This window comes from Tympanuchus pallidicinctus, unplaced genomic scaffold (assembly GCF_026119805.1).
Source record: "Tympanuchus pallidicinctus isolate F22 unplaced genomic scaffold, pur_lepc_1.0 scaffold13, whole genome shotgun sequence".
In the NCBI taxonomy this organism is placed as follows: domain Eukaryota; kingdom Metazoa; phylum Chordata; class Aves; order Galliformes; family Phasianidae; genus Tympanuchus; species Tympanuchus pallidicinctus.
Genome location: NW_026294648.1, coordinates 8,199,607 through 8,224,829, shown reverse-complemented (window position 1 = coordinate 8,224,829; position 25,223 = coordinate 8,199,607). Strand labels below are relative to the sequence as shown.

At 50.5% G+C, this 25,223-nt stretch overlaps 1 protein-coding gene and 1 long non-coding RNA gene across 5 annotated transcripts; one reads left to right on the top strand and one right to left on the bottom strand.

Moving 5' to 3' along the window:
* Positions 1–3,861: 3,861 nt before the first annotated feature.
* Positions 3,862–14,710, top strand: SPRY3 (sprouty RTK signaling antagonist 3). 3 transcript variants are annotated; one of them, XM_052673209.1, is made up of 2 exons: positions 3,862–3,966; positions 8,565–14,710. In XM_052673209.1, the coding sequence occupies exon 2, from the start codon at positions 8,612–8,614 to the stop codon at positions 9,530–9,532; it is 921 nt and encodes a 306-aa protein (XP_052529169.1). In that variant the 5' UTR covers positions 3,862–3,966; positions 8,565–8,611; the 3' UTR covers positions 9,533–14,710. The 3 variants fall into 3 exon arrangements, with proteins under 3 accessions (XP_052529169.1, XP_052529167.1, XP_052529168.1); XM_052673207.1 differs by lacking the exon at positions 3,862–3,966 and adding an exon at positions 5,288–5,436; XM_052673208.1 differs by lacking the exon at positions 3,862–3,966 and adding an exon at positions 5,455–5,721.
* A 2,565-nt stretch (positions 14,711–17,275) lies between these two features.
* Positions 17,276–21,939, bottom strand: LOC128075982 (uncharacterized). 2 transcript variants are annotated; one of them, XR_008204181.1, is made up of 4 exons: positions 21,893–21,939; positions 20,854–20,917; positions 18,902–18,983; positions 17,276–18,038 (listed from the first exon to the last, which is right to left on the bottom strand). It is a non-coding gene; the product is annotated as an uncharacterized LOC128075982 (long non-coding RNA). The 2 variants fall into 2 exon arrangements; XR_008204182.1 differs by lacking the exons at positions 17,276–18,038; positions 18,902–18,983 and adding an exon at positions 20,037–20,593 and having other exon boundaries at positions 21,893–21,916.
* Positions 21,940–25,223: the final 3,284 nt, after the last annotated feature.

Below are 25,223 nucleotides of genomic sequence, written 5' to 3'. Positions count from 1 at the left end.
ACAGGACCTCACTGCTTGGCCCAAAAGCGCTTAGGCAGAAGAGGCTGAGCCTCCAGATAACCACTGTTATTTAATTTATTTTTTCTAAATTAAAAAAAAAAAAAAAAAAAAAAAAGGAAGGAAGTTAATAAATAATGTAAAGTGGAGAATGCATTAATGAAAGAGAGAGCGAGGGAGAGAGAGGAAAAGAGAGGAAGGGACAGGGCAGAGTGAGAGCACAGGAGGGAGGAAAGATATTCCTGCCTGTATCGATTGGATATGATTACATTAGACCTATCAAATATTCATACTACATTCCACAAGAGGTCATTGTGTGTGTTTTTCCAATTTAGCTCTGCCTTGGCGCAGGAAGCAGGTTCCGGGTGGGAAAAGGGCTGCGCCAACATCTCCAGCCCCACAGTCCTGAGGCTGTGTCCACCAAGGTGGCACTGGAATGGCCTCAACTGGGATAAGGGGACTTGGGCTGGGGTGTCTGAGGTGGGGGTTTGAGGTGGGGATGCTCCAGGAGATGCCATCAAACCCACTTGTGGTGTTCTTTAGCCCTGAAGTTGCTGCTGGGGCACTTCAGCCTCTAGGAAAGGCACTTCTCTTACCTGTGCCTCAGTATCCCTGTGAGTGATGCCTGGCTTGGCACATATTCTGACTGCAGAGCTCCAGGGATGTGTCCCTGTCCACCAGGGTAAACCAAGATGTGTGCTTTCCATGAATGAGACAATGTGGCAGAAGGCAGCCCAAGGCCACCCCATCCTCAGGCCCCATCCTTCCCCAAGCAGCAATGCTGGAAATGGCAGAGAAGGGACCGTGGTGCTCCTGCAAGACTGGGAAGCTGAATCTGTACCAAAGGCTGGATTTCAACACAACCCCTGCCTGGTGCTTCCCGCTGTGTGTGTCCTCAGGGGATGCCCACCACCTTCCCACAGCATCCCCTTGTTACCACCCCCATGTCTCTTATCCCCAGTTTCTCCACCAAGGCAGATGCCCCCCACCCTGGCAGCCCTGGACCAAGGCTGCGTTTCTCTCCTTACATTAATAAAAAATTTTACAGCACGGTGGCAGGAAATGCATTTTCAGTTCATCTGCTGCGGCTATTAGATTACCAGGAAATGGCTGGCTGGCTGGCGGCCAGTGGCTCCAAAGGGCCGGCGTGCACCCAGCGTGAGGCAGAAGGCAAGCACACCGTCCCTGTCCCGATGACACTGTCCCTGCTGCTCTCATGGCATGCCAGCTTGTCCCTCCTCCAACACTGCCCCTGTGTCCTATCCCTGTGCCTTTGCACTGGATGTGGTGCAAAGGATGCAGAGATGGATCTATTCCCCTTTTTGGAAGAACTGGGAATGCTTGGAGCATCCTTTAACAAACCTTTGCTCTTGTCTTAAAGGCAGCAGAGCCCAGAGCATCTTGACTATGCTGGGAACAGAGAAAGAAGGGATATTTGGGACTGGGATGTACATTAAGAAGGGAAGAGCTTGGTTATTCCAAACTGGGTTGTTTCGGATCACCAGGATGGGCTGGAGGCAAGAGGAGCATCAGGAGGAGTTAAATTCGTGTTTTTGTTAAAAAGCAGGGTCAGTGCAGGCTATAAATGGCTATAAATGGCTATAAATACCTGTGGGGTGACGGTGCTAATGAAGGAAGGGAATTACCAGCAGCCCATGGAGAAATGAGGACCAGCAGTGGTGGTTGGACACGGTTTTTAGGCTAGGCTCCTCCTAGACATGACCTGGGCTCTCTGTGACTGAACAAAGCAAGGTCCTGCTGCTTTGCAATTGGTTTGGTGGCCCTGGTGCTTTTGGGACGATGCAGCAAGAACCTTGGATGGGCTCTCAATGGGTGGGAGATGAGAGAGGACACCCAGGAGGAGGGGAATGAAGGATGGAGACGGGGCAAAGCAATGGGAGTGGAGCATGCAAGGGAGCGAAGTGTGGGGAGAAAGCAAGGTCTGAGCCTTGCTGAGGTTTATTAAAGTTTAACCGAACAGAAACCCTGGTTTGCGTGGAGGGGACCAGCTATTTTTAGCTGTGGGTAGGATGTCAGCTCTGAAAATAGCCCGCCACCAGATCCTAATGAAATCCCTCTCCCTTTGGCTCTCGCCCGGAGTGAGTTTGGAGGGGGAGGATCGCTGTCACACCCGCAGCTGAGGAGCTCCTGACATTCACAATGACTCGTCTTTTTTTTTTTCCTGTTTTTTTTTTCCTCCCCCCCCCCCCCCCCCCCCCCTCTATTCTTCACCAGCTCTGCCTTACGCGGAGCAGAGGAGTCACCAGCCAAAAAAGTGAATGCGGGGGTGGTGCTGCTTAGCTACGGCCAAATCCCAGGCAACATGTGACCAGATTGGCAATTTAATACCAAGCCTTTCTCCCCTGTACACACGCGTTCAAGTTAAAGTGACATTGAAATGGGAGCTCCGAGGGATGAAGGCAAAGAAATAGGGTGGAGCTGCCCTCCTGCTTCGTTCTTAGGGAGGAGCTGTGTCCTTTGGGTTGGGAAATTCGGTACCCAGGTGAGGGAATCTGAGGTGTGGAACCCCATGAACCGCTTGTTGCTCACCAGATGCACCAGGGCATAGGGAGAAGTGTCTACATTCAGCAAAATAAAAGCATGAGAAAGGGTTTGCTTTTTTCCCTCCTGCCTGCTGAGCAAAGGAACTGCGTGATGCAGAAGGGAAATGATGATTCTCCCCTCCCTGTGCAGCCGTCTGTTCATTCTGTGCACAGTGGAGTGGATGTACCTGGTTCTTCCTCACCGAGGCTTGTTTTGGGATCCCCACATCTCTCACCCTGGGAGAATCACAGCCTTTTAATTCCTCCCCAGCACTTGCTGCTGCTTCTAAAGAGCTGCTGGCGCTGTCTGCCTTCAAGTGGCTTTCACATAATACAGTCTGTCAGGCTAGATGAACATCACCGTCCCTTCTGGCCCTAAAATCTGTGAATCTAGAAATTAGAGGGCACCAGCACCTCTTTGTTTCTGTCTGATTTAATCAGGGGAATCATACGTTCTTCTCACCCCCCTTACTCCTTCTCCCCCTGCATCGTCTTTAACCAAAGATGAATCTTCCCTCTGCTGGTGCCCAGGTCTGGCTAAGAGCACCAGAAGAGATCAGACACCTTCAGCCTTGCCTTGGGATTTTCTCCCTGGGCTGATCACTGCAATGAGCTGTTCTGCACGGGAGGACCGGGGTGCTTGGAGGCTCTCCTGTCTGCTTTAAATCCCAGCTGAACACCTCAGGCTCCAGATTTAGCCCTTTTGGCTTTGTTAAAATCGGTATGATTTTGTGCATAGATCTAAAAACCTTTCTGAGCTGTTACTGAGCATGGGAAGATGGATAACTCCATACTGTCAGCTGTTCCAGGAGGAGATGCTCCAAAATAAGACCAGAGAACAGGGCCTGGGGTGCTACTTAGGATGGGACCCCAGAGGTGCTGGAGGGGTTAAGATGTGACAGATTCCAGCTGGGAGCAGTGAACCAAAGGGCGTAGGGGGAGATGGGATTGGCAGGCACAGGTAGCAAGGGATACAGGTCACAGCAGGATGCTAAATCCTCTGCTCTCATGAGGAAAGGCTATCATAGAGCAGGGCAGTCACAGCAGCATCCTCTGTGCTATGACTGTGCACAGTCAAGGGACCACATTCCTATCCCAATTGTGAAACCTCCCCCTCCCCACCAGAACCTGATGGAGGATCTGCCCCAGACACTTCGGGAGCACCCCTCAACTTTTCTCCTCTGTAAATCCATCCCAGTTCCCAGCACTATCTCTTCGGAGGTGCTGTGGTCAATAACTCCCCAGGAGGCTGCTATTCTCCCTTTGCTTCCCACCCTCCCACTTGTCTCGGCATCTCGGCATTCATGCCTTTCGGCCCTCCCTCGGCAGCAGGCGGGCGAGGAATAAAGGGGCGCTGAGCACGACGCGGGCTGCAGGGATGCTGCGAGACGGTGGAGGGAAAGCCCGAATTGCTGCACGCCTTGAGGTGGGAGCGAGAGATCGGGCTGGGAGAAGGGGAGGACGTGCACACGTGCTTTTTTGGGGGCGGGCGCTGGGGTTTGGGCACCTCGGTCCCTTCTGCCCCTTTAAAACCTGAGCTGGGAGAGATGTGATGAAGAGGAGGGGCTGGTTGGAGGGGGATGTGGCATTTTGGCTGTGGGATGATGCTGCTGGGAGTCTGTTCCCCACTCCTGCTGCAGCACCTCTGGAAGCATCCCGTGCAGACCCCAATCCCCACGGGAGGGATGCTCAGCATTGAAATGACTACAAACGAGTGTAGACAGGCGCATCTGTGTACCACCAGAGAGCAGGGTGCCTCGTCACTGTGCTGGGCTTCTGCTGGCATGCACTGAGAGAGAGTCAGTAAGGTCATCCTGGTTGAAGCCCATCTGTCGGGCAATGAGTGGCCTGGCTGTTTGTCACCCTTATCTTTCTTCTCCAGCCACACATCCAGTCATGCTGGGCCAGCTCTGAGCGGTGACCTGCCCTGGGTGCAGGATCCCATGCTGCTTGAGCTTGCAAAGGGTGCTGGTTCCTGATGTCTTCACCCTAATTCCTTGAAGATGGGTCCTCAGCCCCCTTGAGCTGCTAATCCTGCTTCACTCAGCCAGAAAGCACTGCTTGAAAGGATTTGTGAAGGGCCGAGGGGTAAATAGAGAGGCTAGGAGCTCAAGCTGGCTCCATAGCTGTGTGCAGTGTCACCAAGGAGAAGCCTTGTGTCCTCAGGACTGCTAACCCAGGTCCTGCTAATTTCTGGATGAGCCCCAGGTGTGTCACAAGGGTCCTCAGTGTGCCCAAGCCTCACAGAAGGCAGCGCGAGAAGGGAGCACAGGGTATATGAGTGACAGAAGGTCCACGTCCTGCTTGGACCCAGAGTCTGAGGGATTTTGTTCTGGGAGAACAGCGGCTGTGGGGCTGATTTTGGAGAGTGTGGCAAAGCCCCTTTCCATCCCATTTGAGCTTTGAACACTAATTTGGAATTAGTGTGAACTTTCTGGATGGCATCCAGGCTCCCGCCGATGCCTCCCAAATACCCAGAAGAGGTGACTGGGATTGGGGAGCAGGTGTCAGTGCCCGAAGCACAGTGATTTATGCATCAAGGTGACAGCACAGGTCGATGCCATCCCCTGCTTTGTGCTGCCAAACCCAAGGCGCTTCCGACACACCATGCCCGTGGTGATGACAAAATAAACCAAATCCACGAGTGCCGATGGGATGGGGCTATATGGGGCTGTCCCTGTGTCCCCCGGGGCCGAGGAACGGGGACGGCGGGGCTGTCCCGGTGGGCGCGGAGGGGGGAAGCAGAGCCGGAGAAGAGACGGAAATGTTTAAATAGCGCCTGCTGCATCCCGCAGCGCTCGGCTCTGTTGCAGTCATTATCTAGGGAGCGGATGCACAGGGCTCTATGGGGACCGCTAATGGGCCGATTCAATTTCAGCTGGATGACGCCACTTAGGTAAGCATTAAGAGCTCCAGCTCCGGGAAAGCGAGCGGCAGAGAGAGAGAGGGAGAGGGAGAGATGCTAACGGGCAGCACTAAATCCCTCCCTTCCTCCCTCCCATCCTCCACGCTGCCCCCATTCACAAGGACCTGCCTGCATTCACAAACCCGAGCCGGGCAGCCCTGCAGGGCTCTGCCTCGCTGCCCCCGGCTGCGGGGCCGGGGGGGGCGGCCGGTGCCCCATGCCCGTGCCGCCCGGCGGCCCCTAGGGCTGGGCACGGCGAATGGAGCGGCTGGCGGGGTGAGTGGGGTACGGGACACGGGTGGGTGCGTGGGGTTTTGGTCCCGCATGGAGCGTGGGATACGCGTGGCTGCCGGTGGAGGTGCTGGGTCGTGGGGAGCATTCACGGGGATCCACGCGTGAAGTGCTGGACAAGAGTATGTGGGGGGGCTGCAGGTAGGGATCTGGCCATGCATGTGCCAGTGTGTGGGGAAAGAGGGGGTCCTGCATGGAGGAAGCCCCCTCTGTTCCCACCGGAGTGCTCTGCAGAGCTCGTCCCCAGCTCGCAGCCACCTCCAGTGCCTGTAAATCATTTGCTTTTACTATCCTTCCTCTGGCCCATTATCACACGAACTTTATATGTTTGGGGCTGCTGCCGGTCATAAAGCTCACCCGGTTTCCGGAGCTGGCATGCCCGCTTGGCAGGCAGGGTGTGAGGAGGAGGATGCTGGGGACACGCTGTCCTGCTCCCCCCAACAGGCAGGTAGGGAAGCTCCAGCTCCGGGCAGGGAAGGGGTGGCAGTGCTGTGATAAGAGGGCAGGGACCTGCTGCAACCCCCCCGTGCCTCCAGCAAGGAGCGATTGGAGCAAGTGGGGTTCTGTGGGGCAACAGCAGGGTCCTCCCCCTGGGTTTTCAGTCCCCCTCACCCCCATGCCACTGGACCATGGGATCCCTAGTTCCTCCATCTCCCTGTGGACACCCCAGCTTGTGTTCACTCAGGTCCCAGAAAGAGACATTTTGTCTAACTCCTACATCTGGGGATTGTAGGTCCAGGAGCACCTGGATCCAGGTTTGGTGCCATGGGTTCTCCAAGGTGTCTCAGGTGCTGCATCCAAGTCCAGGATCCAGATTTTAAGTGTTCAGGTTGCAGTGCCTTGTATTCCTATTGCCAGCTCCTGTCTGCCTCCTTTCCCCCCCATGTTGCAGCATCCTCCACACTGCTCCTCCTGCCTAAGCATGTCTTTACTTATTGCATGTGGGATTGGGTGGGAGTAGCTGCCCTTTGGCTGCTCTCAGTCTCCCAGTTCTACCATCTCCATCCCCACAGACTCTGCTGTTCCAGGTCTCTCCCTTTGGGTCACATCTCAATTTCAGCCCCCTATGTGAATCTGCCCAGAGCCCCCTGTCTTCCTGGTTTGACTCCTAATGCCCAAGCACACCAAACCCAGCACCCAAATGAAGGGGATGGACACTGAGATGTGAGGAGCTCCAGCTGCACTGGATGTCAGTCAGCCTAACGCTCCTTGAGATGGGGTCCCGGTCCTGAGAGATGCAGGAACCCACTGAAGCTGCTATGCTCCCTGTTGCATGGTTCCATCTGCAGACTGAGACTCATCCCATCTTTTCAGGGGTGCAGGGGACTGCAGCTCCTCAGACTGTGCTTCAGTGAGAGCTTGGCTTGCATGGCCCATTCCTGCCCTGGAAACATGCTCTCGCAGACTATGCTGGCTTATCCATGTATTCACCTTGTATTCCCACTAAAGAAATCCATTCCCAGTAGGCTGTGGGTATCCAACAGTGAGCTATCCACCACCCACACTGCTCTGCATGGGACAAGCATCTCACTCAGGATGGCTTGAAAGTGGGCTCCTTGCAAAGGGAAAAAAAACAAAAAAGCCCACAAATTTAAGCAGATGCTTGCATTTTCTTTCCGGAAAGGGGGATGGGAGAGGGCACTTCTTGCTTTAACTGTCAAAGTAAGTTGCCTTTGCTTTTCCTGCACTTCAAGGTCAGCCTTAGCTAATGAAAATCAATCTTCCCTCTGCCTCTCTCTGCTGCTTGAGCAGATTTACCTGTGGCCCCTCACCTACTTGCTGGCCTTTGCTGGCCACAGGAGCTCCTATAGAACAGCCTTCCTGTGGGCACTGTGACAGAGCCGGTGTCACCCGCGGATCAGATGTTTGATCTGCCAGGGAACGGCTTTGTTCCAGGGAAGTTGGCTGTGCACACAAAGCATATATCCAACTGAAATCTGGACTGGAAGTTCTTGGGGGTACTGGCATGCAATGAAGCACATCCGCATGGCTGCTCCATTTTTGCATGGCAGCTTTGGTGTAGGAACAAGGCAAGATGCTTATATCAGCTTTGGGGTTAAACAGAAGTCTGCTCTTTTGCGATGGGGATGTGAATGGGAAATCTGGGCATGACACTACAAAATGTGAGGTCTTGGTGATTCTCAGACCCCAGCCAAGCACGTGCTGTATTAGTGGTGATTTGTTGCTGTTACTTGCAATTGAATGCTTTTTGTTCCCCTCCTTCCTTGTGTCCCTGGCTCATGATAGTTTTCCTATGCCCTGGTTCATGACAGTTTCCTGAGCTGGAGATGCTGTTCCCAGCTCTATCATTGGACAGGTCTCAGCACTGAACTTCCCCTCCTCAAGCGAGGATAGGCAGTGCCCATTGGTGCTGGCAAGAGTTGGGGAACCTTCTGTGGAAGGACACAGAGCATGGGAAGATGCTGCATCTACCTGAGCCAAGGGACAAGTCTCACTGTCCCACTGTCCCCATGTTTAGAAATGTCCCGCCAACATCCTCCTGGGCTCAGCAGTGCCTCGAGTTGTTTGTTAGGAATAAGATGTCAGGAAGAAATTTTTTACTCAGGGCCCTGGCACTGCTGCCCAGAGAGCTGTGGCTGCCCCATCCCTGGAGGTGCTCAAGGCCAGGTGGGATGGGGCCCAGGGCAGTCAGAGCTGGTGGGGGCAGCCAGCTGATGTCACGAGTTGGAACCAGATGGGCTTTGATGTCTCTCCCGACCCAAACGTTCTGTGATTATGAAATTCATTAGGAGTTCAGTGGGCTGCAGGGATGGACCGTTACGAAGCATAACACAAATGTTCCTCTCTCTTCCCACCTCATCCTTTAGGACTTTTAGATGTGCCCTGATGCCGCAGGTTCCCCCAGCTCCTGGCGATGCAGCTCTCTTCCAGCGTGGCTGAACTCAGCTGTGACGAGACGATGGAACCCCCGGTTGAGGACTTCCAGCAGGTCCTGTCCATCGACCAAATCCGCTCCATCCGTGCCAGCAACAACTACGTGGAGAGGCCAGCCACCTGCTTCCAGCAAGCCCACTCCAACCCGTCCCTCTCGCAACCACCGCACAAGCAGGAGTGGACTCAGGACCGCCTGGCATCCTCCACGCTGCAGGACCTGCACCGCAGCCACAGCCAGCAGCCCCACATGCCGCCTTTGCAGCAAGCCATGAGCCACTCCAGCACAGCCAGCTCCGTGTCCCAGAGCACCACAGCCTCCGAGCAGCGCCTGCTCAGCGCCCTGACGCCGTCCCACTCGGGCCACTCGCTCATCCGGATGCAGCCCAGGGCCGGCGAGCTGAAAGCGGAGGAATCTCCCTTGAAAGGGGCGGCGGAGAAGGGCAGCCTGCACGGCGGGCACCTCTTTGTCTGCGAGGAGTGCGGGCGCTGCAAGTGTGCCCGCTGCACGGCCGCCCGCGGCCTGCCCTCCTGCTGGCTGTGCAATCAGCGCTGCCTCTGCTCCCCAGAGAGCCTCCTCGACTACGGGACTTGTCTCTGCTGCGTCAAGGGCCTCTTCTACCACTGCTCCAGCGATGACGAGGACACCTGCGCTGATGACCCGTGCTCCTGCGGGCCGGGCTCCTGCTGCGCCCGCTGGGCTGCCATGAGCTTCCTCTCCCTCCTCATGCCCTGCCTCTGCTGCTACTTTCCCACCTTGGGGTGCCTCAAGCTTTGCCAGCGGGGTTACGATGGCCTGAAACGCCCTGGCTGCCGCTGTCAGACCCACACCAACACGGTGTGCAGAAAGATCTCCTCCTCCAGCGGCACGCCTTTCCCCAAGGCGCTGGATAAGCCGGTATGACCCTCCTGGGGAGGACAAGCAGACAATTCCTCCCGATCCTCTCCCCTTCATCCCCATTCTCCTCTGGCTGCCCCTGCTCTGCAGTGCTCCCTTGCCCCCTGCCTTCCTCCAAGGAATGAGACTCAGGGTCCCTGGGCCATGGCTCTTCCCATGGTAGGAGGAGCTGGGGTCATGCATCCCAAGCTAGAGTCCTCCAGGAGCCTGGACCTGTTCTCTCCTTCCAGCACTTTTCAGGGGTGGTCTCCATTTTCTCCCACTGCCTATATCCCTCATCCTCCAGGTGCTGCAGGGTCCCACCAAGCAGCAGCAGCCTCCCTGCCTGCTTGGAAGCCATCAAGAGATGCCAGTCAGAAGGCATCTCATTTCTCCTGCCTCCAAGAGGAAGGGAAATTGTGGGAAGATTTCAAACCTTTCAGCTGCTGCCCAGCTGCAGTGAGGGGAAGGTTCCCCTGGGATGTGATGGAGAGCAGGATGCTGGTTTGGAACAATTATTAGTTTCTTCATGCCTGGAGGTGAAGGGTCTTCCTCCAAAGTGCAAACCATGATGGGATGGGAGAGAAGATGATATTATCACCCATCTCCATCCCACCACTGAGCAGATGCAGCTCCCTTTCTACACTTCCAGGCTTGTCCTCGAGGTTAGGGTGAAATAGCCATGGGGACAGAGCTTTGTCCCAACACCCTGTTCCCTAGATCTGCCTTCTGCCTGTCTGGTACCTTCCACCAGCACTGAAATCACTTTAAAAAAGTCCCCAAACCCAACTATTGACAGCCAGCTCTTCTCTCCCCGCTGCTTAGCACTGATCCGAGGTGGGGGTCCTGTTTTGGCTTGGGGAAAACAGAGCATTGAAGGGAGTTTCCACAGATGGGACCCCAACCTTCCTTCCCTGCAGAAATTGCCTTTGAGCCCTCATCTTGCTTTCCTTGGCCATCAGTATGCCACAGCACTGTCGCTGCTGAGAGTATTCTGTAACAGTGGGATGGGGCTGAATGGAGCCGTTGGGCTGAGCCATCTGCAGACCATGATGTGGGGGCAGTGCTTCATGGTTTATGTGCTGTGATGCTAAAAAGCCAAACCCATTGCTGCAGCTGTGGGTAGATTCTTCCAGACCTGGGCTCAGCCTCATCTCCGCTTGCCACTGGTGGGTCAGGGGAGCCTGGGGCTGGGATTATGTCCCAAGGCTGTCACTCCTCTGAGACACAAGTGTGTGCAGAGGGAAGTAAATGATTCCCCTGGATAAATATATGCAAAGTCTCCCTTGGCTTCCTCCAAGACTCTGCTGTCCAGGGCTTGCCCATTGCATTCACTCAGCCACTTCTTTCCGTAGAGTCCTGTGGATCTATTTTTGTATATATAAATATAACGTTAGGATGGCTAGGACTATTACTAATAATATCCATGATACTGCTGTGAATGGTGCCAGATGCAAGGTTTGGCTTCCTGGTACACTTCCACATTCTGGAAGATGATTTCCTGATCTGTTTATCGCTAATCCTAGACCTTGAGTTCCTAGGTAGTCGGGTGAGGGGGAGAGGGAGGTATAGAGGTTGCAGAGAGGGAGTAGGATTTAGTGCTGGCTGTGGGATGAGCCAGGAGGTAGCATTTCTTGATGGGATTCATCTTCCCATACATTTGCTATCTAAAAATCACAGCTGATCCAAGCTCCCTCTGTTGCAGGGGAAAAAAAAAAGGAAAAAAAAAAAAGCAGTTCCAGGGAGTGATTCATCCTCCTCAGAAACATTAATTAAAATGTGTGCTGCTGGTGCTTGACTCCTTTGATTCTAAGGGAGCTACATGTTGATGGTGTGAAGGGGAGGTGAATCCCATCCCTGGTGGAGAGTTTGTGCCTGTGGTGTGGTATGGGCATGACCAAAATCCTGATCCTGGTTTCTCTCAGAGCCCAACGGGCACTGATGGAAGATGCTTCTAAAGATGCAGTGCCCACCTCTGTGAGAAGTAGAGAATTCAGGATGATGCAGTGGCTTACAGCAAGGATCTTGTTCTGATAAGGAGGGAGAAGATGATGCCTGTGCAGTTTTGTCATTTGGCTTTTAAGGCAATGACCTTCTCAGACAGCAGCCTTTACATGTCTGTTCCGACACAAGAGCAGTCCATCTCTGTGGCAATTATAAAATACATCACAAATGTATTTATCCATATGCCAGCAGTTGCTTGGCATATGGGTATTTCCAAGTGATGTTTGGAGGAGAGACTTCCACCGAGAGGCATCCTTCCTTTTCTTTTCACTTACCTATTGGTGCTGATTAAATTTATTCTTCCTAAAAAGTGCAAAACTTTTTTTTAGGGGAAAAAGTCCCTTTTTTTTTTCATTGAGGATTTGAGGAACTGGCTCACTTCAACAACAACGGGAAATAGTTCATTGAAACTTTCAGAAGAAAACTAATGAACAGAATTTTCCAACTTGCTCTACTTTGATTTTTTTTTTCCTCCTCCTTTTTAAGTGGAGCCGTCTTATAAATTTAGTTACCACCTCTGTATCTCTGCAAATCATTGCTTCCTCTCCTGATGGTGGAATGACTCAACATGTGAAGCTTCATAATTTTCACAGCCTTTCAAGTCATGCAAGCATGGGGTGATCTCCTCCAGGTGCTGGAGCCACAGGATGAGAAGATGGCTGTCCAGATACCATCTCCTCAGAGCCAGTTTGCCTTGGCATAGTGCAGTGAGGTGGAACCCAGAACTACTATTGCAGCATATTTACCTTCAGCAATTGGTAGGAGTCCAGGATGCCGTCTACCTAATGGGCTTTTTCTGGGTCAGCACGGAAGTTCCATTTCCAATAGGGAATCATGCCATACCAGAGTGCAGGGCTGAGGAGTCTGGCCAGGTCTCTTGAATGTCTCAGCTCCTATAAAAGCCAAACTCATGAAATATATTTTATGGAATATGGGGCATGTAGAAGGGAATTGGAGAGGGCCCAGTTGGGCACAGAGGGCTGTCAGACCATGCAGAGCCTCAGCTGGACTGTGTTGAAGGTAAATCAGAGCCATGTTGAGGTCTTACAGTTGCATGGACTGGAGATGTTCAAAGCTGACGTTTGCCAAAAGCTCTCCGAAGATGCCAGTTCCAGTTCGCTGAGCCCATCTGGTGTCAGGAAGGCTGTGGGTAACTTCTGATCATGTTTGTTTTTCCTGAGCTTTTCCTAATATCCTCAGACCAGTTCCATCCTGCTCCCTTCCCATTTCTGGCTGCTGGATGGTTCGGTTTCCCTTCAGAGAGGGCTCCAGTTCTGGTTGGAGTTGTGAGCCCCTTTCCTGCCCCACCCTGTAATGAGTCAGATAACATCTGCTCCAAATGTTTGTGTGCAGCTGCTTGCCCTGACAGTTTGGGTGTCTCTCTGTCCCGACGTGTCTTTCTTGGTTTTCTGTTTGGAGAGTCGCACGACAAGTCCTCTGTTTTCCACGCACTCCTGGGACCTGACAAGGATGGAACTGCTTCACAAGAGAGCGTTTCTCCGCATTGTGCCTCTGTGCTGGTCATGGGCTCCTTTCCCAGGAAACATGCAGGGTTTCAGGGCAAATTTAAGGAGAGATGCTCAGGTGCCAAGGAGCAGGAGGCAGGGCAGGAGCTGCTGAGCAGGACCTGAGCTCCCCCTGCTCTGCTCTTCCCATCTTCTCCAAAGACTCCTGATGGTGCTTGCTTTGTGCTATGGCTTCTCTCAGCCCTGTTCCACTCCTTTAATACAGTGTGATCACACTGCTTGAGGAGTCACTGTGGACCAACCTGAAGCACACATCCTATCCCATTTCTCCCAGTCTTCTCAGTGCAAGTAGGTGATGCTTGGGGTGTAGCTCAGGTTGGCACCCATCCCTGGGAAAGCTCTTTGTCTCCCACGAAAGCAGTTGCCAGCCAAGGACATAAAAAACAGTTGGCAGGATTGGGTTTTGAGGGGGAAGGTCTTTGAGATTTCATTCTCAGATTCCCATAAAATCCTGTTCAGTCAGCTCTCCCCTATCCTCACATATGATCCAACAGAATGGTGGGGAAGTATCGTTGGCCAAAAGATGCCAAAGCACAAAATTACAGTTTACTGACAGCTGCAGTAGTGCAATAAAGAGGGATGAACTGGGTTTACAGGAGTGGGATGCACCAGGAAAGAGCATGCCATGCCCCAAGCTTGCTGTTTCCAGCACCTGCTCTGTTCATTTGCTCTCTCTCATTCTGGTCCACGGGTATTTTGAGGCTGGAGAACACTGACAGGTCTTTGGCTATGGGAAGGTCTATCTTTCTGTGATCGGCATACAAGAAACACAGAGAAGAGAGCTTCCCCTGAAACTCCATTCTTGTTCTTCAGTGGAAATGAAGTGAGGTAGGTCTCCTAGGAGCCCATGGAGCCCACTCCTCTAGGATACGTACAGCAGCTGGAGGTGGCTGGTTCAGATCTGAGGCAAAGCTGTGACCTCCTATGGGCTCACATGCTTCAGGGTATTTCTTGGTGAGCACCAGGACCTCTTGCAAACACACAAAGGGCTTCAAAAGGAGTGGAATCAAATCCTCCCCGATGAGTTGCTGGTGCGGCTGGGCCCCTCCTTCCCTGCTGAAGTCCCTGTCCACTTTCTCTTCCTCATCTTCCCACCTCCTGGCAGTTCCCTCAGGCCTTCGTGATGCTCAGTGGACAGGCAGCTGCCTGCCTCCCCAGTGTCCTCAGCACAAAACTCTCCCAAGAAGACAGGTCCCCTTGGCTTCAAAGGAGAGCATCATACCAAGAACCGAAGCCTCTAATTCTCCATTTAACTGGTACAAAGGCATTCTGTACAGTGTATAAAGAGATCCCTCCCTGGCTGCCTTTATTTGGGTTCCTTTCTATAAGGTATAATACATGTTTATAACCTGATGGCTGGTTTTTTTTTGACAATACTCTTGTAAATTTAAAAGGAAAAAAAAAAAAAAAAAAAAAAAAAAAAACCAAACAAAAAAGAAAACAAAAAAAAACCCTCTAAAAAAACAACAAAGTATTTATTTCAAAAGTTTATTTTAAAGATAAGAAAAAAATAACCTATTTATTTTAATGCACCTCCTTCTGTTTGGTTTTCTTCTTTTGCAAAGCTAATAACTGATAACTGAACCACTGCTGAGATGAAAGAAGTAATTCTATGGGTGGCTTCACAAGCCCACTTAGAGCAACTATTCAATAAAAATATATATTAATTTTGAAAGTGTCTGCTTGTCTTCATGACAGCCAGGGCATGACTCAGGCTCCTGCTTTGGCAAGGCTCTGAACAGGTGCTGGCTCTGCATATGCACTGCTGGCATGGGATGGGTGTTGGTGGGGATCCTTTTTGGCTCTGTGACACCTCCCCTCTTCTGGTGCTTAATGAAAACCTCAAAAATCTCAGTGTTTGACTCCCTGCTGTGGCTGTTCCAGGTCCTTGAAGCATGGTGGGTTCCTGGGCAGCAAAAGAAAGGCCCGAGATAAGACATCCCTGAGATCTGTTGGGGTTTGGTCCCCAAAACACATTTCTGAAGCCTTTTCTGGAGTGCATTCTCTAATGCCTCTCAGCACAGAGCCTTTTCTTGCGCTGTTTCATTGGCCTTGGAGCCTGTCTCTGGTACCAGAACATGCTTTCCAACACATGTGCCAAGGCCTCACCACAGCATTCAGGATCTGCTTCAGGGTTTTGGAGGACAGATGTGAGTCCAGTCCCTGCTGTGACTCATTCTTCCCCTGCTTCTAAAACAAAAGATGACTTTGGGCCATTTGCCATTGCCAGAGTCCCTTTTAGGCACAGCCAACCAGTTTGGTTCCTAGACGCACAGCTTGTTTTAACTATGTTAGAGCCTTTTTAGTTTGTGTAATACCACCTTTCCATGCCCACTCTGTCCCTCTCAGTCCATGCCACCAACCTTGTGGGTATCTACAGATCTTTATGAACGAAGGCAAGGCAAGGAAAGGCAAGGCAAGGCAAAGAAATGCAGATTCACAGAGAGCCACAGGTAAGTGGCCCATGGGCAACCTGAAAGAGATGGTCACCACTCACTTGGACACTTTCGTTCTCTTGTACAGAGAAATTCATAATAGCCCCAGGGATCACAAACTGTCCTGGTGGTTGGGCTTTCTTCTTAGAACAGGCTGACTCTTTGAACTGAATGATCTTTGCCTCGTGAAGACCAAGCGCTCCACAGGCTCAAGTTTATCCCAGACCAGCTGGTGTTGGCACTGAGTCACAGTCATATAGCTGTGCCACCAGGATGACTGAGCCACTTTTGCTGGTTTAGCTGAGAATAATAAAACACCTTTTCTTGGCTACCACCACTCACTGACATTCAGACCCTGTGCCACATTGTCACAGCAGAGGAAGCCCAGTTTCACGAAACCCTCCCTTGGAGGTACAGCAAAAGTAGGTTTCCACCTTTTTGGTGTTGAAATCCTCCCTTCAGAGGGAACAAAGCCAGGCTGAGCTCAAATCTCTCCTCCATACTCAGGTGTGAGCCAACGCTTTGCTGGAGCCCGCCATTAGGCAGCAGTCCTTCCCAGCCCGAAGAGCAAGGGTAGGCGTCTGCAGCTGAGAGCTCGGCTGTCTAGACAGCAGTAAGAAATGGGCCCTCTTAAGGACTCATTCATCTCTTCCTAAGATGGCTAAATAGGTCAGATGACTCATGCCCTGAAAGCGCCTATTTCTCTTTGCTGACTACAAAGGCGAAGGAGCTTGCAGCAACTCTGTGCTGAAGACGGCTGAAGGTAAAGGATCTGAAGGCAAACCTGCAGATCCAAAACGCTGTCTGTGACCTCATCGATGACGTGGATGGAGCGATGAAGGAATATTTAAATGCCAGCCGTTCATTAACCTGCGCTGAAGGTGATGAGTATGTAGGAATCCAAGCATGCAGAGCTGCATAGGAGGAGGTGGAAGGTCAGATCTCATTTCTGCTAGAGGCTGCAAGGACCACGGAGTGGGAATTTAGGCTGGAGGAATTTGCTAAATGGCTTTTCCACGACCACCAGTGCCTCCTAGGTCTTCCACAGTTATCCTTTAGGTAGGGCTGAGGGCAGCTCATTGCCCTGAAAATCCTTGACCACTGCTTTGAAGAATCCAGTGCTGGTTGGTCTAAGCAGATGCAAGATCAGTCTGGTGGTGTCCCCAGCTCTGCTTTGCATACTGCTAGTCAGTGATGTTTGGGATATGGGGCCAGGAGGAATCACAGTTTTGGGATTTACCAGGGGCAGTAAGGAGGGCAGCTGGGAACATTGGAAACTGCCCACACAAGAAATGACACCTGCAAAAGCTTCTCCCACAGTGCAGCTGTGATGCAGAGGGGCTCACTCCCTACAAAAGGATCTCCATGACCCCAGTGGTGGCTGCGTGCTTGTGAAAAATGACCATTTTTCTTACAAGCACCCCAAAACGCCTGCAGTTTATAGCACTGTTCTGATATTACAGACTCGTGCTTTGGCCCTGCAAAGCATCACGAGGTTGGCTTAAAAAAATCAAGATGCAGCTCACAGCAGATTCTTGTTTTTTCACTGCTGCTTTTGGAGGCTGACTGAGTCATGCTCACAAGCCTCTTTTGCCAGACACCAGGGCTAGCAGCTTCACTGAAGTAATTAAATGAGAACGGAGATTCTCAAATGAGCCCCAGGGTTGGCGTTTAGCTTGTGGCCCAGATGTGGCAGCATGGGGAGCAGAACGGGACTGGACACACCAGGCACAAGTCAGAGAGCCCAGGAGACTGCAGTATGTGGGAAGGACCCAAAATTGGGGTTCACTGCAAAGCCCACAGTGAATAACTACAATTCTGGCTCATCAGCCAGCTCTCCAAGTTCTCCATTGGTGTCTGAAAAGATGGTACTTTGGCATGGCTGGGGCTCCTGTCCTCCTTTTTCTCCATGTTTCTGGCACTCAGGAGGTTGAGGATATTTCTTCCAGACATGTTCAGAGCAACATTATTTTTCCAAAATGGAACTCAAGCTCTGAATTCTCCTGGGCAGCGCCTTAAAGGATTTATTTCCTCTACCCACTTCCCCTGTGCCTTGCTGTTATTCCTGAGGACATTTGCATGAAACAGTAGGATCCCTGTCTTTTGATGTGCAATTATCATCTGCAGAAATGACTAATCAATTAAGGACAGTCACTACCAGGCTTTCTATTTATTTCTTTCTCATTGGAACCAGAGTAAATGTGCCCTTTTTCACAGAGAAATTGCTGTTTTTTTCCAGCCATCACTGCTGAAAACTCCCCAACGGATCTGAAAATTACATCATGTCTTCTTTAGTCCCTGTTGTTGTCACCACCAGAGCTCAGCTGGTCACATGGCTGACAGTGAGCAGTCAGATAAGCTGCTCATATCACCCTAGGGACATGCCAGGTATGACTCAGTTCACACTTGGACAGGTGAAAGCACAAAAGCCTTGCGCAGTGAGCAAGCACAGATCTACTTCATGGTGCTCCACCATGAGAGGTTCAGCCAGAGATCCTAGAGGCAAACAGCAGGTCAGGACATCCCTTGGGAAGTAGGGAATTTGGTTTTGAAGGACTTTATGCTGTGCTGAAAAGTAGGAGAAATCTGCAGCTACAGGTGGAGGGCTAGTTTCTCTCTTCCATATGCATCTGATGGCATTGATGTCTTCTTCTGTCTCTTTATGCTACCATCTGTTCCAGCATCTGTCCCTGCCTCTGTTACATGAGGCTGGGCATAAATAGATGGACATGGAACAAGAACAGAATGGATAAAAAGAGAATTCATGCAGGAAGCATTATGTGTCCTGGGACTACCAGCACAAATCACCTCTCTCTAGAGCCATGATGGCTTTGGGGTATTGGTGGATGCTCCCCCAGATAAAGGGGGAAACGAGTGCATCAACCAAATGTGCACTCTTACAGGCAACTGTATATGAATTGTGTACACACAGTGCAGGGAATGGAATGACCAAAAGTGCAGGGGATGAAAGTCCAGGAGGTCCTGGGATCTCACCTCCATCCTGACAGTACTGAGAAGCATTGTTAAGTTTGGAAAAGACCTGTAAAATCCAAGTGTCCATCTGCCACCTATACTGCCCACAAAACCATGTCCTCAGTGCCACATCAACCCTTCTCTTGAACACTTCCAGGGGTGGTTGAATCCACCACCTTACTGGGCAACCTATGCTAATGCCTCACCACTATTTTTGAGAAGAAAAGTTTTCCCTAATTTCCAACCTGAACCTCCCCTGGTGCAACTTAAGGCCAGTACTTATCATCCTGTCACTGTTACTGGGAGGAAGGGTCCAACCCCCACTCACCACAGCCTCGTATCAGGGAGTTGGATTTGGGAACAAGGTTTGCTGGAAGGCTTTGCAGCTTGTGAACGCTAGTCCCTATTGCTGCAGTGTGCACAGGGATGGCTCCTACCCTAAAGATTACACTTGTCACGTGCTTTACTCCAGGAACTCTGTGAGACCCTGAAAAGGGGCTTAAAGCAGGGGGTAGCCCAGAAGATGAGAACAAGATGAAGCTGAAAGAGAAGCAGAGCTGTTTTGTAACAGTGTTCCCCAGGGAGAGATCACACCACACCAGAGACGTGGCTCTGGAGAGGTGCAGCACGCACAGAGGTGACCAAATGAATTGACACCAGGCAATTCTCACCGGAGCTAATGAGACAAAGTAATTGAAAATAAATGAAGGAACATGACACCTGGCTGGCAGATCAGTTATCTATAGCATGCCTTTCCTGAAATAACCGCTTCCTGAACACCATACACTGAGGCAAAACCAAGGAGATGCACACATAAAATAGGCCACTCCAGCAGGGACCTGAAGGCCCCTTTATTTTTAATCGAAGCTGTCAGAAGGGTTAATTGGATGGTGTGCAGCAGTGCCCTCTGTCTGGGGTATTGGCTCCCCTTGCCACCCATGGGTATGGTGCACTCAATCTAAAGGATGAAGTGCCCCATTGCTATTGTCCTTGGGTGAACTTTTGGATTGCAGTGCAATGCAAAAATGGGGAATTCTCTGCTCTCCAGCCTCAGGGAATATCCCTGAATATGTCCTGGGGAGAGCTCGGATGTTTTCATCCTTTGGATAATTAGGGTGAGAGAGGGAGTTCTCAACTCAGCTCGCAAATGCCCCCTGAAGTCTAATTAGAGGCTTATAGAAACTCCTGACCTTAAACTGGTGGTCTGAGAGGGTCAACTGGAGAACTGTTGCATGGCACACAGCATTTGTCCCACAGAACTTGGTGTGTCCATCCCTTTGCAGAGGTGGAAGCAAAGGAGAGGAGGATGAGGGAAGTGCAGTATGGGGCAGTTGTTCTGACCCCAGGAATTAAACTAGCAGCCAATCGCATTCCAACCAAACCACCCTGTGTTTCCCATCACTATGGGAATTGTATCCACAGAGGCAGATACAGGATGCCCTGTGCCAAAGGAGCATTTATGTCTCCCCACCCTGTATCACTTGGTAGACGGCTGCTCCTGGGTTTGGGTTTTCCTCTCTGAGGAAATGAAGCTGGGTTAAATCTTCCTTAGGAAGCTGTCCCATGAAAGCTCTGCTGTCTCATGGAGACACTGCAAGCTTTTTCCCTTTTTATTTCCATCCTCGTTCTAAAAAGGAAAGGAGCAAGGGCAGAAAGTAAGCACATGTACTTTTTTGTGCGGAGCCAAAAAGATATGACCAAGAAACAGATCTATGCCTTAAAAAAGAGGTGGCTTCAAGAAGGAATGGTCCACACTCATTGGAATGGGCTGAGGACACCCCTAGCACTGCCCCATGACTGAAGTGTAGGGTCTGGGAATAGGGCACCCCCAGCATGTTCCTACAGACTCCTCCTTTGGACAGAGGCCATGCAAGAGGAGAGAAATCAGGTGCCTCTTCTACAATATCTCCAGGGCTCTTCTGTGCAGACAAAGCAATTTTTAACCAGATCCCCCTGTTTAAAGGGTGACCAAGACATTGCACCCCAAAGCATCCTGAAAAGGATTGACACAAACAGTCCATTTCCTCCACCAAGACATGCTGCTGATCTTCCTATCCCAAATCCTCAGGCATCTTGATTTTCATCGGTTCCCTTGCTTACTTCCCTTAAATGAAGTTGAGGAGTCAGTAGGCAGCCAGGAGCTCTGGTGTCTAAGTTTCATGACAAGAAAGCAAAAAAAGAAAGCAAGGAAGGCTCTCCCTCCCCCTCCAACAAACGCAGCTGAAATCTCCTAATGAGAACACGGCCAACACTCTGCTCTGCCCTCTGCCCTTTACGGGGCAGGTTGCAAGGTCACAGAGACGCGGTCCCCCGGTATTGATCAGGGCTCTTTGGGGCTGGCATATGGTACCAGGTTTCAAAGGCCAAGCAGCTAAAAAAGAATTAAGTGGGGGCAAAGAGTGGAACGTACCAGATTGAACTCCTGACATGCAGGGGTCAGAGATCACTGGAGATAAAGCGGGTGCTGGAATGGCCTGCGCAATGTCAAAAATAAATAACTAAGCATTAAAAATCAAATGCTCCCCCTTCCCAGGGCACAGACCAAAATCCCACCGTATTTCAGAGGGGAAAAAAAACAGGCTGTACGAGTCTGAGGTGGAGAGCAAATAAGGGGGAAAATGCCTTTTCCTTGATCAAGGGATGAGCATGTTCATGCCTTACCTGGAAGGTGTGCCTCTGGGATTATACAGCCTGTTATTTTGGGGGGAAGGTTGCCTTTATTTTGAATGTCCTTCAGCACTGAAAGACAAACTTAAAAAAAAAAATTATGGAGAGAGCAGAAGAAAATAAGCAAATAAGCATCCAGCACCTCTGCTTGCACAAGAGGCATCTCTTCTGGTTGGTGACCCTACCCACTGTGGGGACAGTGCAGCTCAATAATCTTTAAGGTTACTTCCAGCCTAAGCCATCCTATGATTCCACGATTCTTTACCAGCAAGATGAGAGCATGAGAAAAGAGCAGCAGCTTCAGTCTGTGCTCCAGAACAGGAGATGGGATGGGTGCAAGAAGCCAAAGAGGACTGGAATTTCAAACTTGTCTCAGAGCTTTCTTCCTCTCCTATGAGGCACCATGGCCAAATGGAGAAGGCAGTGGGCAGAGCATATGGGAAAGGACAGATAAGGAGGTGCTGAGGATAGAACCAGGCAAAAATAGGTTCTGCCCCTATTCATCAGTGATTCTTCTTGTATTAGGGGACAGCAGGCATGAATGGTGGTGGAAAAGCAGCCTATGTGATGGGTAAATAAATTTAAAAACAAACAAACAAACAAAACTAACAGAGCTCATGGGGTTTTTGCCTGGGTTACACCCTAAGGAAGGTTTTTGTACTGTTTTATAAGGAAAGGCAATTGCAGATAACCAGTTCTAAATATCCCCCCAAAAAGACACTGGTCACAAGCCAGTTAAAGAAAGAAGGATTTGCTTACCCAGCCCAAGGATCAACACTCACCAAATACTCCAGAAGGGAGGAGCTCCAAATGGAGATCCACCCTTTGTGGTAGCCAGGCCTTAAATGAGGTTAGGTTAGGGTAGGTTAGCCTCTTCCAGTCACACAGGTGAATTGCTTTTGCCTGTGCTCCCGGGGCTGGCTGTCCCTCCACCAGGTGCTCAATCATTGCTTCAGGCCACGACTTAGCAATTTGCATACACATGCCAAGGGTCTTGTGGATGCTTTAAGTTCAAACTACAGCATGTTGAGGATCTTAACCTGTTCTTCAAGCTCCTTCTTCATGTCCCAGTGCAATGCTGGCCATACAGAAGTTGATCAAAGGATGGAGGAAAGGAACAAGCCTCTCAGCTAATGGACTTACCTAGAATATCTTGTTTCAGTGCTGTGATGCAGCATAGGAAAGCACATGGTAGTTCTGTATCTTTGTTCCTCCTTCCTGTCTAGGCCATATAAGACATTAATGAATCATGTGGTGCCTTTATCTCCACCACTCCATCCTTGACCAAAGCCCCTCGGATTTCTAGTGCTCCATGATGTCAGTCTGTGGCTGAACAAGCCAGTGAGCTCATTTTCCCTTCTGATTTTTGTTGCCTCCTCCTTTTCTTTTGCTCTCCTTTCATACCCTGCCAAGGGGCTCTATCTCCTTCTGCAGCTCTGCCTGCAGGGACACACTCTGCTCAGTTCATTAATGCATTCTTCTGGTTGGTTCCTGATAAAGCAAACTGCTTGGTGCTGTATGCAGCAGGGCTGGATGTGTTTCCAGACGCAGGTGATGCATCCAGAGTCTGGTCATTGTGCAGTTCCACCAACACTGACACCAGAGGAGGAACAATCCTCCACGTTTCCTCTGGCATTATCAATTGTGTACCGAGCAATAAGGATCTTCCATAACACCATCCAAAAAATTTTTACTTTCCTGATGTCAGGGTTAAAATCCATCAAAATTCAAGTAGGCTGAAAGGTAGCTCGACAGCCAAGGAGACCACTAAGGAGGAGTGGGAAAGTGCCTGATGTGAAGCCCAGGAACACATCTAGGAGGTTATGCTACATTGACTATCTCTGTTGACCTCCCAGGTGTGGCAGGCTGGACAGGCAGAATGGGATTTTGTGCCCTCACATATTTCCTTTCTATCTGTGTGGGTGGAATACTCTAAATGGCATATTATCCCTTCCGCTCTTCGCTTCCCTCTGGATTCATACTTCTCATGAATGTTAGAAAATGTGCTCTAGAGCTGCCATATGATGAGCAATCAGTGCTTAAAAATGCTGCTTTCCTCCCCCCCTCCCATCTTTCTTGGTGAGTTCAGTACCAGATGGCAGACTCTCAGCCCGGAGAATGAATTGACAGCATAACATGACTAGCAGCAGCAAAATCTTCCTCCCCTCTCTTCCACCGCTGAGACTCCAGTAGTGCAGAGTGAATAATTTAGCAGCCATCTCTCATTCAGCAAACACTGCCGGTGAGCTGTGTGAAGATGATTTTTATTAACTGGACGGCTGGATGCAATTTTCCAGCAAACCCTGTGTGCAAACAAATTGTAGCTGACTGCTGGGTAAGTGCCAGAGCTTATGACTGTCTCCTGGTACAGAGAGATTAGATGCCCACATCCTGTTACACCATCTCCTCTGCTTGTGAATTATTTCCCAAGCCCACGAGTAACTTTGCTGGTGAACAATCATGGTTTCAGATCGGAGGGAGTGTTTTCAGCAAGACGCATGTTCATGATGTTGTTTTGTTCCCTGGGAACATGAACAAAATCACGCCGCCAGCCTGCTCTGTAAAAGTCATTGCGGATGCTGCTGATGGGGCTCATGGGATCTGATCAAGAAAAACATTTCTGAGCCCTTTTGTTTTTGATCCATTTGTTCATTTCCGCCTCATTCCAGCAACAGGGTGACTGTGTCACTAGGCGAGAGTGGCATTGGGTCTCATCAGCCCCTCTGTTGTCATCTACCATGAGAAGTTGTGGTCGTATATGGGCCATGCAGGAGCTGCCACAGAAGTAAAACTAGGCAGGTGTCACCAGCCAGCAAGATGCTGAACTGGTTGCAAGAAGATTTGGGGATTTTTACTTTGCTTCTTGCATGCTGCTTGTTGCTTGCAACCCACTAGAAGTCCATACAGATGACTGCAGGTAGGGATGAGAGATCCTCCTGACCACTGTCCCCACTACAGACAAATGTGGCAGTGGGTTTGAGCTCCTCCTGAGCCTTGCAATTGTACAGTGCCAGTCTAAATGCTTGCTGGGAGGTATGAGGGATGTGAGTCCTGCAGTGGGCAGGTAAGAAAAACTCTGAATTTGTTGGACAGGTGCCTGGAACATTAGGCTGTTATTGGAAACACGAGGCTTTTATGGTAAGTAATAGTAATGCTATTGGGCGTTTTCCTTAAATAGTCTGCCATGCTCCATATGCTGACAGCTAATGCAGAGGGGAAAGGTGTGTGCAAGCTGTTTTATAAGGATGCAGGAGCCCTGGTGTCTCAAGCTTTGAAATGCCCACTGTTACCCTGCTCTGTCCTCCCAGTGATGTGGGACACGTGTCTATTATAGAGAAAAAAAGCAACACACATTCAATGCCAGAGGGGCTCCCAGTTCAATTCTCCTAATCCCAAAAGACCCAAGTGCTCAGTCCTTCCATGGACACCATGGTCACCATGGAAAGATAGAATTCTAGTCTGAGGTCCCCTTCTGTTCCTCCCAGTGTAAGAAATTACCCTTTTGGATCTTGCAGCATGGAATCCCATGGTAACAGGTCCCCAGCCAAGGAAAGCCATTTCTCATTTAAGAAGCATCCAGGACAGAACAAGCAGAGCTTTGAGATATACAGAAATGTTGTTCAAATACAATATTCATCCTCTCCTGAATACCAAAGGAAAAACAAGAGTATTCCCAGAGCTAAACCAGCAAGAAGAGCTACAGCAACTAGGCCACCTTTGCTAGAAATAGCCCATGGGGCAGGATTAGCATCCTTCCTCCTGAGGAGAATCCCAAATGTAGAGAGATCTCCCTGGTAAACTCTGTTGTTTTTGTGGATTTTTTTTCTAATATCCAGCATGTTGTTCTGTTCGTCACCGCACTCCCTTTGAGATGCTGCCTCACATACAGGGCTATAAGCAGCATCTCATCACTTTAGCTGCTCTGAAGTTACTCCCAAGCAGTGAGCCATTTCCATGGCTGTTGTCCACGGAAGCTGGGCTGCCAGTGTCTGACACAGCCATCGATAGCCCTGTGCTCATAGGAAGCAGGAAAACTCCTTTGAACTCCCTGAAAATCAGATGGAACTAGAGAGCCACAAAGACCATAAATATTGGGCTAAAAATATGTTTTTC

Excerpts from the sequence above, each read along its gene's own strand:
- SPRY3 (XM_052673209.1), top strand. The coding sequence starts at position 8,612 with ATGCAGCTCTCTTCCAGCGTGGCTGAACTCAGCTGTGACGAGACGATG.